We start from the raw sequence: 16,995 nt of genomic DNA, 5'->3' as shown, positions 1-16,995 counted from the left end.
CTACATTATGGACAAGGTATGTTTATGAAACCCATTATCAAAACAGTTTTTTTCCTTCACATTTACCACAAAATCCAAGGTATGGATTCACAGACTTCACCCTCCCTACACCTCTGATGAATATAACAGGAAACCTGTTCAATCACCATGCACTGCAAAATCATTCTGGCTATGGATACGGAGAACATCAACACATTAACATCAACAGGCCAGAGGATATACCCATTGGGCTTGGGGCTCAGCTGGGAGTTTACCTCATTTTTTTTATTTATTTTTTTTATTTAAAACTAAAATATTGTGTTATTGTTATGCATATTATTATTATTATTAATAATAATAATAGGAGAGGGGGGGGTAGTTAAAAATTTTACCCCAAAAGGATCTTCAAAGGGGATCCAATAAAAGGAGTTCTTCAAAAAACGTATAGGGGTTCCCCCACAGTTTCAATTTGAAAAACCCCTAAAGGATACTCCAGGAACCTTTTCTTTTTCTGTCCACGTGATACGCTAATCCCACATAGAACAGCAATTCGACATCTTGATTTGATGTAGTCCTGTTCTTTAACTTTGATTCTTCGTTGAGATGGAGATGTGAATCCAACATATCAATTATGAATTTTTAGACAAACTGGAATTAACTGGAAGGCAGTTGCACAAAATATACATCTCCTTCAAATGTTAATATCTGGTTTCGTTGACAACCAAACACAATTCAATATCACTTTTGCAATACAGTAAATAGCCTATTAACTTGTTGACAAGTTAACAAATGTTATGTTGGATTTACTTCAACTAAACCAAAAATACAAGCGAAAGAATAGGATTAAGCCAGTGGCTCAGATGAACTATCCAAGCAGATGCGGTCCTTTAAATGTTGATATTTAGTTGCGTTGACAACCAAACACAATTCAACATTGCTTTAGTAATACAGTAAATAGCCTGAAGTTAAGGCTCTCTTTCAGAATAATGTAACAGTATTTAATTAACCTTTAAAATGAGTAACACATCCATGGCCACATTCTGAGGTTAACCTACTGTAATTATAAATGTGTTCTTATGTAATCATAGAAAGAGATAGCAGGTCTGTGGAGATCTTCACAATTGCTATAATAATCTGTGCAGAATCTCGAACAGCATTGATCACTTGCACCACATTTACATTTTAGACGCTCTTATCCAGAGCCTTGCTCAATGGCACAGACAGATATTTCACCTAGTCAGCTCGGGGATGCAAACCAGCTACCTTTTGGTTACTGGCCCAATGCTCTTAACCGCTACGCTACCTGCCACTATGTACTTTTAATGTAATCTCAATTGCAATCCAGGTCATTTGGTTGTGCTATTAGATGAAGCACAGTGATATCACATTCAATTGTATAAATACAAAATATCTGACATTTGTTCCCATTTGAACTTTGTTGTGCTTTTAAATGGTTGAAAGCGCAGTAATAACACATTTAGATGACAACTAAACCAAAAATCAGACAGTGTTTTCCATTGGAATTTGTTTGTGCCAAACCCACTGGCTCCAGGTCATCTATACATCACTTCTAGGCAAGTCTCCGCCTTATTTTAGCTCATTGGTCACCATAACAACACCCACCCGTAGTATGCGTTTCAGCAGGTATATCTCACTGGTCATCCCCAAAGCCAACACCTTTGGCCGCCATTCCTTCCAGTTCTCTGCTGCAAATGACTGGAACGAACTGCAAAAATCTCTGAAGCTGGAGACACTTATCTCCCTCACTAACTTTAAGCATCAGTTGTCAGAGCAGTTTACCGATCACTGCACCTGTACACAGCCCATCTGTAATTAGCCCACCCAACTACCTCATCCCTATATTGTTATTTACATTGTTATTTATTTTGCTCATTTGCACCCCAGTATCTCTATTTGCACGTCATCTTCTGCACATCTATCACTCCAGTGTTAATACTAAATTGTAATTATTTTGCACTATGGCCTATTTATTACCTTACCTCCATAACTTACTACATTTGCACACACTGTATATAGATTTTCTATTGTGCTATTGACTGTACGTTTTGTTTATTCCATATGTAACTCTGTGTTGTTGTTGTTTTTATCGCACTGCTTTGCTTTATCTTGGCCAGGTCGCAGTTGTAAATGAGAACTTGTTCTCAACTGGCTTATCTCAAAGTTGCATATCACGGGGGCTGTTCGATGCTAATGCAGTACGCCACAGGATGTTTTTGTGCTGGTCAAGGGCAGTCAAGTCTGGGGTGAACCATTTTTTGAATGGGGCATGCTTATTTAAGATGAGAGGAAAGAACTTTTAAAGAACAACCAGGCATCCTCTACTGAGGGAATGAGGTCAATATCCATCCAGGATACCCGGGCCAGGTCAATTAGAAAGACCTGCTCGCTGAAGTGTTTTAGGGAGTGTTTGACAGTGATGAGGGGTGGTCGTTTGACCGCGGACCCATTACGGACGCAGGCAATGAGGCAGTGATCACTGAGATCCTGGTTGAAGACAGCAGAGGTGTATTTAGAGGGTAAATTAGTCAGGATGATATCTATGAGGGTGCCCATGTTTACAGATTTAGGGTTGTACCTGGTAGGTTCCTTGATAATTTGTGTGAGATTGAGGGCATCTAGTTTAGATTGTAGGACGGCCGGGGTGTTAAGCATATCCCAGTTTAGGTCACCAAGCAGTACGAACTCTGAGGATAGATGGGGGCAATCAATTCACATATGGTGTCCAGGGCACAGCTGGGGGCTGAGGGGGGTCTGTAGCAAGCGGCAACAGTGAGAGACTTATTTCTGGAAAGGTGGAATTTTAGAAGTAGAAGCTCAAACTGTCCAGACCTGGATAGTATGATAGAGCTCTGCAGGCTATCTCTACAGTAGATTGCAACTCCGCCCCCTTTGGCAGTTCTGTCTAGATGGAAAATGTTGTAGTTGGGGATGGACATTTCAGAGTTTTTGGTGGCCTTCCTAAGCCAGGATTCAGACACTGCTAGAACATCAGGGTTGGTGGAGTGTGCTAACGCAGTGAATAACTCAAACTTAGGGAGGAGGCTTCTGATGTTAGCATGCAAGAAAACAAGGCTTTTACGGTTACAGAAGTCAACAAATGATAGCGCCTGGGGAGTAGGAGTGATACTGGGGGCTACAGGGCCTGGGTTAACCTCTACATCACCAGAGGAACAGAGGAAGAGTAGAATAAGGATACGGCTAAAGGCTTTAAGAACTAGTCTTCTAGTGCGTTGAGTACAGAGAATAAAAGGGGCAGATTTCCGGGCGTTGTAGGATAGATTCAGGGCATTATGTACAGACAAGGATATGGAAGGATATGAGTACAGTGGAGGTAAACCTAAGCGTTGGGTAACAATGAAAGAGATAGCATCACAGGAGGCACCGATTGAGCCGGTCTCCGCGTGTGTGGGGGGTGGGACAAAGGAGCTATCTGAGGCAGGTTGAGCGGGACTGGGGGCTCTACAGTGAAATTGAATAATAAGAACTAACCGAAACAGCAATAGGCAAGGCATATTGACATGGGAGAGAGGCATAAAGCAATCACAGGTGTTATTCGAGAGAGCTAAGACAACAACTGGTAATGGCGAAGAAAGTTTGGGCTGAGGCTAAACAGATAAACAGGACAGATAAACAGGATGGGGTACTGTGTAAAGGAACAGTCCAGCAGGAATCAGCTGTGTAGCTGAGTGATCATAAGGTCCAGTGAACAGCAATAGGTGAGTCCGGGAGCAGTTCGATGGCTGCTACGGCACAGGCGAGCAGGAGGCACGGCTGTTGATTGCGTGTGCTAGCGGGCCGGGGCTAGCAGATGGATCTTCGTGGTCGTCGCAACGGGAAGCCTGTTGAAACCACATCAGGCGATTACGTCGGCAGACCAGTCGTGATGGATCGGCGGGGCTCCGTGTCGACACTTGGAGGTCCCGTCCGGTTGACAGAGAGGTAGATAGCCGGGAGATGGGCCTGGCTCAAGGTTAGCTCAAGGCTAACTGGTGCTAGCTTCGGGACAGTGGTGATTAGCCAACAACAACATCCATTCGGTTGCAGCTAGCTAGTTGCGATGATCCGGTGTTAAAGGTCCAGTGATTCAGTGATTCCAGCAGAAATCCGATATGTTCTGGGTCGATAGCGCGCTGTGCAGACTGGCCAATAATTGTCCAGGCTAGAGCTGGCTGGTAGGTAGTGCAGGCCACGGACAATGGTGAAAACCGCTAACGGGGGCTAATAGCAAGTAGCTAGTAGGTAGCTAGTTAGCTGGCTAGTTTCAGCTGGTTCGAGATAAAAAGGTATAAGAAATAATAGAATCCGTTCCACATTGGGTGAGGCGGGTTGCAGGAAAGTATATTTAGTTGAAGGATGAAAAGTGAGATTGAGAAATATATACGAAAAAGACAAAAAACTAAAAAACGGGTTATTTACACGAGCACACTACAGAATACACGACCGCACTGCTACGCCATCTTGGTAGAGATATATACATATGAGATGAGTAGTGCAAGATATGTAAACATTATTAAAGTGACTAGTGTTCCATTTCTTAAAGTGGCTAGTGATTTCAATAGGCAGCAGCAGCCTCTAATGTGCTAGTGATGGCTATTTAACAGTCTGATGGCCTTGAGATAGAAGCTGTTTTTCATTCTCTCGGTCCCAGCTTTGATGCACCTGTACTGACCTCGCCTTCTGGATGATAGCGGGGTGAACAGGCAGTGGCTCGGGTGGTTGATGTCCTTGATGATCTTTTTGGCCTTCCTGTGACATCGGGTGCTGTATGTGTCTTGGAGGGCGGGTAGTTTGCCCCCGATAATGCGTTCGGCAGACCGCACCACCCTCTGGAGAGCCCTGCGGTTGTGGGCGGTGCAGTTGCCGTACCAGGTGGTGATACAGCCCGACAGGATGCTCTCAATTGTGCATCTGTAAAAGTTTGTGTGGGTTTTAGGTGCCAAGCTGAATTTCTTCAGCCTCCTGAGGTTGAAGAGGCTCTGTTGCGCCTTCTTCAACACACTGTCAGCGTGGGTGGACCATTTCAGTTTGTTGGTGATGTGTACGCCAAGGAACTTGAAGCTTTCCACCTTCTCCGCTGCGGTCCCGTCGATGTGGATAGGGGGGGTGCACCCTCTGCTGTTTCCTGAAGTCCACGATCATCTCCTTTGTTTTGTTGATGTTGAGTGAGAGGCTATTTTCCTGGCACAACACTCCCAGAGCGCTCACCTCCTCCCTTTAGGCGGTCTCGTCATTGTTGGTAATCAAGGCTACTACTGTTGTGTCGTCTGCAAACTTGATGATTGAGTTGGAGGCATGCTTGGCCATGCAGTCATGGGTGAACAGGGAGTACAGGATGGGGCTGAGCACGCACCCTTTTGGGGCCCCTGTGTTGAGGATCAGCGAAGTGGAGATGTTGTTTCCTACCTTCACCACCTGGGAGAGGCCCGTCAGGAAGTTCAGGACCCAGTTGCACAGGGCGGGGTTCAGACCCAGGGCCTCGAGCTTGATGATGAGCTTGGAGGGTACTATGGTGTTGAATGCTGAGCTATAGTCAATGAACAACATTCTTACATAGGTATTCCTCTTGTCCAGATGGGATAGGGCAGTGTGCAGTGTGATGGCGATTGCATCGTCTGTGGATCTATTGGGGCGGTACGCAAATTGAAGTGGGTCTAGGGTGACAGGTAAGGTAGAGGTGATATGATCCTTGACTAGTCTCTCAAAGCACTTCATGATGACAGAGGTGAGTGCTACAGGGCGATAGTCATTTAGTTCAGTTACCTTTGCTTTCTTGGGTACAGGAACAATGGTGGCCATCTTGAAGCATGTGGGAACAGCAGACTGGGAAAGGGAGAGACTGAATATGTCCATAAACACACCAGCCAGCTGGTATGCGCATGCTCTGAGGACGTGGCTAGGGATGCCGTCTGGGCCGGCAGCCTTGCGGGGGTTAACATGCTTAAACGTCTTAATCACGTCGGCCACGGAGAAGGAGAGGCCACAGTCCTTGGTAGTGGGCCTCGTCAGTGGCACTGCGTTATCCTCAAAGCGGGCGAAGAAGATGTTTAGCTTGTCTGGAAGCGAGATGTCGGTGTCGGCGACGTGGCTGGTTTTCCTTTTGTAGTCCGTGATTGTCTGTAGACCCTGCCACATACGTCTCGTGTCTGAGCCATTGAATTGAGGATTTGAGGATCTTAGAAGAACCCTTGTTGAACCCCTAATTTCTTAGAGTGTACGAAGATCGGCCTGCAACACCCTTACAAGTCCCTGAAATGGAACATCCAGGGGGAAAGAAAAAGGGGTCGACCCAGAAACACTTGGAGGAGAGATGTCCAGGCAGAAATGAGAGAGAGCTGCCTAAACTAGTGCAACCTGGAAAAACTTGCCCGGCCCAAACCAAGGGAGATGAAGGACATTCGTCAAAGGCATACGCTTCTATGAATTCAAGAGTAAGTCTAATTGTATTCATATATCCAGGGTTTGGGAATAACTGATTGCATGTAATCAGTTACATGTAATCTGATAACAAAAAAACGAACTGTAATCAGTTACGTTACCAGCAAAAATACGGTAATCAGATTACAGATACTTTTGAAAAACTAGATGATTACTTATTGGATTAATGTTAGAAAAAATAAATACATTATGACACCTTTCTGTTTTCTCAATGACATTCAATTCAGCATTGAAAAAATGCGCAAGTTTAAGTTTGTTCCACCTGAGCAAGTCTGAACACAAGTCAGACACCACTATGATGACACACCAAATGCATTTGATGGATCCATTTTGTCTTCTAATGCCTCTTAAGGGGAAAGTAATCAGATTACATTACTGAGTTTGGGTAATCCAAAAGTTATGTTACTGATTACAATTTTGGACAAGTAACTAGTAACTAACAGTGACAATATTGACTCAAGAAGAGTTCAATGTTTGATATTGCAGAATGACATACAGTGGGTGTGGAGCTTCTGTCAATCTCATATGTAGCTGCTGTAGACGACACATCATACGGTACTGTATGTGGACTCTGGTCAAGGGAGCAGCTGGAACTATCATAACCCTGCAAATAAAGACACAGCTACCAAGGAGCCATGGCCTCCCTTGGACAGATCATCTTCTGGGGGTGAGGCCTCTATTCAATGTGTCTTTCTAAAAATATGGTGATTGTTATTCAAGGCCAGCAACAGCTTTCCTTCTTATCACCAACAAGTGCATAGTCAGTTGAACTTTGGATATTGGATATTGTGATGTTCAATTGACTTTGAAGGTTCTTGCTAGATTGTTTTCATCTACATTTCCAGGATGATAGTCATGATCTTCGTAGCCGCTGGACTCATCATCCTCATCTTGTCTGTGTCATTTGCAGGTAAGTCGTGAGCATATGGGTCTTTCTATAAATTAAAGGCCCAATGTGTGACATCAGGGTCAACATTTCTAAATGGTTTGATATACATTTAAATGATTTCTAGCAGCTTCACATGTGTAGTTACAGGAATAAGAGTCTATATAGGGAAAATGAGACCATAACTCCTAGCAACAACAAAACATCTACATGTCATTCAAAATGTCACATGAAACATGGAGATTGCATGTTTCTTTGTCATGCCTAGTAGGTCTGTTGGTGCTTTAGTCAACTTCTCTCTAATTTACAGCCATGCTAAACATTCCAGAATAATTAAAAAGATAAATAACAGCATTTCTATATCTTTTTTTAGTTTATATAATAATTGAATTCAATAATATAATACGATGGGTTCTGTCAACAAAATCATAGACAATAACTAATAATGAAATCATCATAATCAGTCAACTCTTCTAGCTGTGTGTGTGTGTGTGTTTGTGTGAAAACTAGACATCACTTTCTTGCTTCCACCATTCCTTGCCTCTCCTTGAAAGTGCATTGGAGCCCGAGGGGAGGACCCTTCCCTCCTCTCTCCCAATGTGCTTTGAGTTGGAGGTGAGGAATGGATGAAACAAGGGGAGAACCTCAATTGCATTTACTTCATTCCTCACGTCCTCTCTCCTTGCCTCTTTCTCAATACCCATTGGATAAGGTGAGAGGGGAAGGACCTCTGACCTTCTCATCCAATGGGTTTTGAGAAGGAGACGAGGAGAGAGGATGCAACGAATCAGGTAAATGCAATTGAGATTCTCCCAAGGACAGAGGAAGCAAGTATTTGACAGCTATTAAATGTTTTTTTGACAGTGCCAGACTGACTGACTGAGCTACCATAATACCCATGGCCTGTCCAGAAACCACCCCTAGTCCCTACTGCCCAGAGTCTAGACACTTGTGGAGATCTGAGTGGGATTGATGGGTGGTGACATGGTGAGACCTCCACCTTACCCTCTGATAGGCTTGGTGGAATTTTGGCAGTATTGCTTACACCTGTCCAATTCTCTCAGATCTCCACAAATGTCTAGGGGTAGGAGCTAGGGGTTGTTTCTGGACAGGACCCCAGAACCCTTCGGGTCTGTGGTGGACCTACAACACGACACTTGAGGCATTGGTTGGATGTTTAGTTCCACTGGGTAGCTGGAGACCTGCTGTAAACAGTGAAATGATATATTTACATGTCTACTATTTGTTTCATTACAGTTAGTTAGATGTGCAACCACTGACTAACTATAGCTCGGGTAGATCTCTAGTCTAGCAATGGATACTGTTGTTTTGGCTGTATAGCATCATTTAATAAGATTACCAATGGTTAGCTAGGTAGCTAGGATATATCAGTCAGCTAACTATTTACAGTAACAGCAGTTCATTAATAAGTCAATGCACACTAAATCTAATGCAGAAATTTAGAAATCTTACCTTGTCTTGGCACTGTGGCACGGTATGGGCAGCTATTAATAAATTAATTAATAGATAATATGTTCATAGATTCATAGAATGGAGTTAGAAGGGTGACCTCCTACTTTGAAAGGACAGGAAGTGTTGGCTGTGCACTTGGCCAGGCATTCCACATTTAACCCCACCCACATTTGAACATCGAAATATCAAGTTGTTTGGGGGTTTTATATGCATAAACGAAAAAACAAGCAACTTTTTTATTTTTCAATTTCTATTCAAAAACAAATAAATATGCAATTTTCAAGTTCCCGATTGCTCCGTTTTAATTCAGAAAACAAACGGACCGTAATCTTACCTCAATACTGCTGAGCAATTAGTGCTTTTTGAGGTCGGTTCGGTTTTAAATAACACAGGCTAAAAGGGATTTTTTCTCCCTTTACTCGCATCAGACTGACACTTTACCAGTTGAAAGTATACATAAATACAAGATATTATTGTATTACAAGTTTTATTTAATTTACAATTAAAATATGCAAATGAGGCAAAACCTCCTTAAATATGTGCTAATTTGCATATCACGTGAATCCGTTTTTCAACACATTGCTTCAAGGCAGAATTTTTATTTTTTATTTTATTGTGTTAAGACACTCAATGGTCAGACTTTTACAGATCAGTTTATAAAAATATTGTCATTTCATGGAATTATTAAAAAAACACTTCACATGTATGACGGATGCATATTTTGCATATATGTACAGATAAAATTACACTTAAAATCAAAACGACACAAGATATCGAAAAAGCCTCGGTAAAAACCTGTGTGTGGAATAATGTGAATGTACGTCAGTTGAAGACTGAGAAAAATGAATTGGCGCACGGGGAACATGTCATTTTGAGAAAATGGCCGATAAAGATAGCACGTCTAATACATTTGTTTCAAGCAATAGAGCATATGCTTTGAATACTGGTCTGTTGTGCAAATATGCAGTTTTGGGAAAATTCTCATATCACTTTGCTCAGTTTGACACATACAAGGATTTTGTACGGCTGTTGAAATGTGCAGAACATTAATCAGCTATGCCTGCCAAATATGTACCGCCCTCTTTGAGTTGTTGCTGGTGCCGCTTTACTTTCTTGACGGGTCATGGGACCTGCGCCTACGCTTGGCACACTACGTTGAAACAGCATCAGCTCTCACAACTCCTCTCTGATTGCTTCCAGTGTCACCAAAGTGCTGTCAAGCCACAATTTGTCCATCACATTTGATATAGCAGTGGCTCCCTCATTGAACGTGGCTACTGCCATACTGGCTGCTGCGTCAATGCGGTTTTTGCCCACGAATACAGTTTTGGAGCATCGCGACCATAGTACAGTGTTCAGACATTCATTTGACATCCTATGATATACAGGTAGCATTTTCTGTGCAACCTCTCCATTAAAAAATGTATGGCGTCCATGGTTTTTGTGACTGGTTGGATTTTCACCATTTTCTAAGGCACGCTGGTACCAGCACCAATGCACACACCTATCCCATAGTTGGAAGTGAATCCTCTTTTGTGCCAAGTGCCGTTAAAGGATACATGAATGTCTATGATGGCATCCTCATACTCCTTCAGCAACTCTGCTATGTCTGGGTCTATATCTGCGTATGCTCTTCTAATTAGTTTTGCAGCACTCTCCATTGACTGTAGCCCTCTCTGAATCTCTGCAACTAAAGTACTTATTATGTCTGTCGACATTACAGTCATAACTGCAGGACTAAATATCTGCATGTTACCCTATGCAAATATTAGCATATCAGCATGTATTTACTTTATGTAAAGCAAATGTCTCAGTAATCACAGTAGGCTACAGCCCTATGACACTGTAGGCCTATGTGACAGTCTCATTGTACAGTTATGTTTTCCTATCACTCTGTTTTATTCACTTTGAATACATTTGCTGGAGCAAGGAAATAAATATTATTTATACACAGCAAGTCACCTGACAATAATGGGCTACTCTCCCTTTTTATTTACCTGTCACTCTCCTGTCATGTCTCTGATATGATATGAGATGAGACGCAAGGAAGGAATCCCTAGGACTTTGCTTAATTTCTTTAGAGCTGCATAACCAAGTCTAAGTTCGTGGGCTAGAAGAACCATCCTCACATTTATATAAAATGCCACATCTCCCCTGGATCACTCCTGCATCCTGGAAGAAGTGTAAACACGCCTCCTAAATGCGTCACGATCACCTTCACAGTGTGCACATTCTATCATGACAAAATTACAGAATCCCTGGTTGGTGGGGTCTATGGTGATTTTCAGTCCAGTGTTTAGACACTTAGGGCAAATCAAATCATGTACACGTTGGTTTATTTGTGACATGTGGATTAAAAGCCACTGTTGGCTGTCTGGTTGATCGCTGCATGCTGTCATCTTCATCTCAACTAATTTGAGTTGCTGCCGGCTACCTCCTTTTCCTCCTCTACCTGTACTGCCACTGCCTCGATCGGCTGATCTGGCTAATTTTTTCTTTCATTCACTGCTTTTCTCGCATTGGCTAACTGAAATCGCCTATTTTTATTCACATACTGTAGGTACATTCTTCGAGATTTTCTAATTTTGTCTTTTTACATGGATTCTTCGCGGGAGATATTTTCAAACAAGGAAGTGCTGCGAGGCACGTGAGGTATTATAACCAATCAGGTTGCCGGAAAGGGCCTTTAAATGCCAGTACCCAATCGGATGTCAGGGAATTACTAATCTTTTAGCACGAAGCGCTACGCCTACAAAGGATATAGCCATGTATGGACTAGCTAACAATATGCTCTGGATAACAAGCTTTTGAATGATATATGATTCAACATGGAGAGTTTTAAAAATAGCGGTTGAAGTTCTACATGAAACGTGCTAACAAGAACGATATTTTTGGTAGGTGTAGTTGACGGAGTTGGGATAAAATGATACAAATCAAGTATTTATATACATTATTGCCGATTTATTTGTACATTTTATTAAAGTATGGAAGTTATAGTTGCAAAATATCCCAAAATCTGAAAATTGACAGATGGAAGCAAAATTATTTCCTGCATCAGCTGATGTTGTTTGATAATGTCCCCACATAACTAAACAGCTAGGCATCAAACGTGTATCAAATAACTATTATGTATAATTATTGAAGAACCCTCTTAATAACAGTATACATTTTTGTTTTATTAATCATATTAAAGTTACTCTCTGTTTGAAACATTGGATTTTGCAATCACATACAGTGGGGAGAACAAGTATTTGATACACTGCCGATTTTGCAGGTTTTCCTACTTACAAAGCATGTAGAGGTCTGTAATTTTTATCATAGGTACACTTCAACTGTGAGAGACGGAATCTAAAACAAAAATCCAGAAAATCACATTGTATGATTTTTAAGTAATTAATTTGCATTTTATTGCATGACATAAGTATTTGATCACCTACCAACCAGTAAGAATTCCGGCTCTCACAGACCTGTTAGTTTTTCTTTAAGAAGCCCTCCTGTTCTCCACTCATTACCTGTATTAACTGCACCTGTTTGAACTTGTTACCTGTATAAAAGACACCTGTCCACACACTCAATCAAACAGACTCCAACCTCTCCACAATGGCCAAGACCAGAGAGCTGTGTAAAGACATCAGGGATAAAATTGTAGATCTGCACAAGGCTGGGATGGGCTACAAGACAATAGGCAAGCAGCTTGGTGAGAAGGCAACAACTGTTGGCGCAATTATTAGAAAATGGAAGAAGTTCAAGATGACGGTCAATCATCCTCGGTCTGGGGCTCCATGCAAGATCTCACCTCGTGGGGCATCAATGATCATGAGGAAGGTGAGGGATCAGCCCAGAACTACACGGCAGGACCTGGTCAATGACCTGAAGAGAACTGGGACCACAGTCTCAAAGAAAACCATTAGGAACACACTACGCCGTCATGGATTAAAATCCTGCAGCGCACGCAAGGTCCCCCTGCTCAAGCCAGCGCATGTCCAGGCCCGTCTGAAGTTTGCCAATGACCATCTGGATGATCCAGAGGAGGAATGGGAGAAGGTAATGTGGTCTGATGAGACAAAAAGATAGCTTTTTGGTCTAAACTCCACTCGCCGTGTTTGGAGGAAGAAGAAGGATGAGTACAACCCCAAGAACACCATCCCAACCGTGAAGCATGGAGGTGGAAACATCATTCTTTGGGGATGCTTTTCTGCAAAGGGGACAGGACGACTGCACCGTATTGAGGGGAGGATGGATGGGGCCATGTATCGCGAGATATTGGCCAACAACCTCCTTCCCTCAGTAAGAGCTTTGAAGATGGGTCGTGGCTGGGTCTTCCAGCATGACAACGACCTGAAACACACAGCCAGGGCAACTAAGGAGTGGCTCCGTAAGAAGCATCTCAAGGTCCTGGAGTGGCCTAGCCAGTCTCCAGACCTGAACCCAATAGAAAATCTTTGGAGGGAGCTGAAAGTCCGTATTGCCCAGCGACAGCCCCGAAACCTGAAGGATCTGGAGAAGGTCTGTATGGAGGAGTGGGCCAAAATTCCTGCTGCAGTGTGTGCAAACCTGGTCAAGACCTACAGGAAACGTATGATCTCTGTAATTGCAAACAAAGGTTTCTGTACCAAATATTAAGTCCTGCTTTTCTGATGTATCAAATACTTATGTCATGCAATAAAATGCATATTAATTACTTAAAAATCATACAATGTGATTTTCTGGATTTTTGTTTTAGATTCCGTCTCTCACAGTTCGAGTGTACCTATGATAAAAATTACAGACCTCTACATGCTTTGTAAGTAGGAAAACCTGCAAAATCGGCAGTGTATCAAATAATTGTTCTCCCCACTGTACATTATATTGGATATGTGTGCCCATGAAAACTGTCTTCACACCATAAATTAGGGAGGTACGAAATGTTACGAGGTTACAGTACACTTCCCGAGATGTCCATACAAAAAAAGAGCCAGACAGCAATATCCAGGAATTTCACAGGATCAAGGTCAATGTGTATTTCAATTGTTAAATGCTTACTATATGATATAACAACAAACAACAGTATCATAAATGTAAGGAAAGAAAGGTAGTTTTGTCACACGACTTTTGCCAAATCTGTGAAGCCTACAAGCATGAGAAAGGGTTTAAACAGGATTTGATTCAACTCGTGAATTATATTGAATGTATCTATGTTCCCCCTTTATATCTTAATGTATTCACATGAAGAAAAAAAAAGGAAATTATTTTTAATGACTTTGTAACAGCTCCAAACAGTTGTCTACTACAAGAAATGCTCACTGGTACGCTAGTTTATAGAAAAACCCATATACTGTGTACTCACTTGTGTCATCATCATTGTCAATATCCATGTCATGTCTCTATTAACATGTAACGTGTATTTGAGCATATGTGAGAGTGCGTGCGTACCTGTCTCTGTGTGTGTGTATGTGTACCAGTGTATGTGGGTAACAATAGTCTCTATGTACTGCACACAGTATCTCTGTGTTAATCAAACCTCCTGTATGTTGTGTTCTGTTTTGCTGTGTGCTGTCCTCTAGGTCAGAGTTTCAGGGGTTCCCAGGGCACCGTGGATAGCAATAACAAGTGGCCCATCGGGAACCTGGGGGAGGATGTTATCCTGAGCTGCAAGTTCAAGACTTCAACTAAGAGCGGGGAATTGACCAGTCAGGTGTCAATCACATGGAAGAAGGGACTAAGCGAGGTGGTGTACAATTACGATAAAGGAGCAGTCCAGCTGACGGATCAGAACCCCCAGTTTAAAGATAGAACCCAGCTGTTCTCAGACGCCATAGGTGGAGGCAATGCCTCTCTGTTGCTGAGGAACGTGAAAGTGAAAGATGAGGGGGTGTACTACTGCAGTGTGAACGCCCCTAGTGGCTCGGGGACTGCCAGTGTTAACCTCAGAGCTGCAGGTAAGAAGCAAACTCTTAGGCATTGTCAATATTTCACAATTAATATTTGTAGAACTACACACAAGGTAGCTTACTCTGAAAATATGCTTCATTTCAGCTTTCTCAGCCCCCAAATTGAAGTCGGTAAACACTACCCTGACGGCAGAGGCAGAGAGATGGTTCCCAAAACCAAATGTCATCTGGTTGGATGTCAATGACAACGTCCTAAACGAGAGTGAAACTAGCTTTTTCAACAACTCTGCCGGGATAACACGATTCATCAGCTCCCTTCAGCAAATTACATTGTACGACAGCTACACCTGCATCATCCAAAACCATCTGGTGAAGGCTGTCTCCCAGGCAACAGTCAAAGGTCCAGTAAACACCTTTCAGGGCAAAGAAAATAGTATTTTATACTGAACAAATACCTGGATGAGAAGTGCATGCTAGACGACTCTCTCCCAGTTTAAAAACATTTACACAAGTGAAGTCACTCCCTCAGGTGAGGACACCTACATCCTCTTCAGTCTGTGTCACCATGACAACCTGGCCAACCATGACAGCTAAACAAAAAATAAAGTGACAATTGATGTGGCATTTAACCCTACAGTCTCTTCAGTCTATATCACCATGACAACCTGGCCAACCAGGACAGCTAAACAAAAAATAAAGTGACAAATAAAGTAACTGGTGGCCAGGGTTGGGTAGGTTACTTTCTAAATGTAATCCGTTACAGGGGACGTGTCCGAATTTGATTTAGTGAAATTCACTCATCTTTTCCGACTCACGTGTTTGACAACAGTGCGTCAGATAAATTGACGCACTGTACCAAAATGAAGAAATGGCGGGGGTCAACACAATCGTGCATCAGATTATGCATTCGGAGCACTATTTTCTAAATTTCACAAACTATAAAACATTATTTTGTCGCTAGTATGGGTATTCGGTCACGGCCAGTTACTAGTTACCTGTCGAATTGTAATCAGTAACATAACGTTTGGATTACCCAAACGTAATCGATTACTTTCAATTACTTTTGGATTTCTTTCCCCTTAAGAGGCATTAGAAGAAAACAAAAAGGATCCAACAAACGCATTTGGTGTGTCATAATAGTGGTCTCTGACTTGTGGTCAAACTCACTCAAGTGGAAAAAATGTAAACATACACCTTTTTTCAATGCTGAATTGAATGTCATTGAGAAAACAGAAAGTTTATTTTTTTCACAAACATCCTTCCCAAATGTTAAAGTAATCCAAGAAGTAATCATCTAGATTGAAAAGTAATCCATGAAGTAATCATCTAGTTTTTCAAAAGGATCTGTAATCTGATTACAATATTTTTGCTGGTAACGTAATTGATTACAGTTACAGTTCTTTTGTAATCAGATTACATGTACTCCCCAACGCTGCTTGTGGCAGTGTGCATACTGTATAGTCAGCATCTTTCCTTTTTATTACAGATACAGAGATATCAGCGATGACTTTCTTCTCCTTCCCTACTGCAGCTGCACCGCCCATACTACAACCCCAATGGCACTTCCAAGCAGCTACAGCCAGTGTCTTTCTCTGGATCTACCAACTAACCTGATGAACACATGCACAATAACTACTCTTCATAGCCTACAGGCAAGATTACTAAAAGTACTGTCTGTGGTGAAGTGAACTGGTCTGTTGACTATCCACTAGCATTGGGCTGCCTGGAGTTTGATGGACTTTGTGTTGGATTAACAAGTGGTGACAAACTGTGTATGTGTGTGTGTGTGGCTATAGGTTATCCAGTGGTGAAGTGGTGAAATTATAGTTACATAAGGTAATACTATAATAAGCCTACGTAATAAACTATGTTTTGTTTCTATGGGATTCACTGTGGCAATCAGTCTACTGGGCTATCAGTGTAAAATGTGAATCCATAGGACTATATGTTCTTTTTTTTTTTTCAATAAAATGTATCAATTATTTGAAATAGTTTAAGGCTGGTGCTTGTTGAAGTTCATTCTGTGAAAGCCTACATGGGCCATGCAATCTTTCAAACCAGTAGATGGGGACTGAAGGTATTCTGTCTGCTGAGTTGAGGGTCCTGGGACATCCTCTGCTTCAGGTCAGTTCATTTAAGCAATAAGGCCCGAGGGGTGTGGTATATGGCCAATGTACCACGGCTAAGGGCAGTTCTTATACACGACGCAATGTGGAGTGCCTGGATACAGCCCTTAGCCGTGGTACAGTGGGGGAAAAAAGTATTTAGTCAGCCACCAATTGTGCAAGTTCTCCCACTTAAAAAGATGAGAGAGGCCTGTAATTTTCATCA

At 42.2% G+C, this 16,995-nt stretch overlaps 1 protein-coding gene across 2 annotated transcripts; it reads left to right on the top strand.

The window, feature by feature from the left end:
* The first annotated feature begins 6,982 nt into the window (after nt 1-6,982).
* LOC121572825 (V-set domain-containing T-cell activation inhibitor 1-like) lies at nt 6,983-16,646 on the top strand. Of its 2 annotated transcripts, none has more exons than XM_041884855.2 (5): nt 6,983-7,102; nt 7,281-7,345; nt 14,338-14,712; nt 14,810-15,064; nt 16,196-16,646. In XM_041884855.2, the coding sequence occupies exons 1-5, from the start codon at nt 7,071-7,073 to the stop codon at nt 16,276-16,278; spliced, it is 810 nt and encodes a 269-aa protein (XP_041740789.1). In that variant the 5' UTR covers nt 6,983-7,070; the 3' UTR covers nt 16,279-16,646. The 2 variants fall into 2 exon arrangements, with proteins under 2 accessions (XP_041740789.1, XP_041740788.1); XM_041884854.2 differs by having other exon boundaries at nt 16,151-16,646.
* The last annotated feature ends 349 nt before the right edge of the window (nt 16,647-16,995 follow it).

The sequence above is a fragment of the Coregonus clupeaformis genome, chromosome 40 (genome assembly GCF_020615455.1).
Source record: "Coregonus clupeaformis isolate EN_2021a chromosome 40, ASM2061545v1, whole genome shotgun sequence".
NCBI lineage: Eukaryota > Metazoa > Chordata > Actinopteri > Salmoniformes > Salmonidae > Coregonus > Coregonus clupeaformis.
The sequence above is the reverse complement of the archived record's forward strand: the minus strand, read 5'-3'. Positions and strand labels throughout refer to the sequence as shown.

What these genes read in the sequence shown, in the direction of transcription:
- LOC121572825 (XM_041884854.2), top strand. Translation starts at nt 7,071, where the DNA reads ATGGCCTCCCTTGGACAGATCATCTTCTGGGG. An exon ending in CTTGTCTGTGTCATTTGCAG is followed by an intron (nt 7,346 to 14,337) that starts GTAAGTCGTGAG and finishes GCTGTCCTCTAG; the next exon opens with GTCAGAGTTTCAGGGGTTCC. An exon ending in TGTTAACCTCAGAGCTGCAG is followed by an intron (nt 14,713 to 14,809) that starts GTAAGAAGCAAA and finishes GCTTCATTTCAG; the next exon opens with CTTTCTCAGCCCCCAAATTG.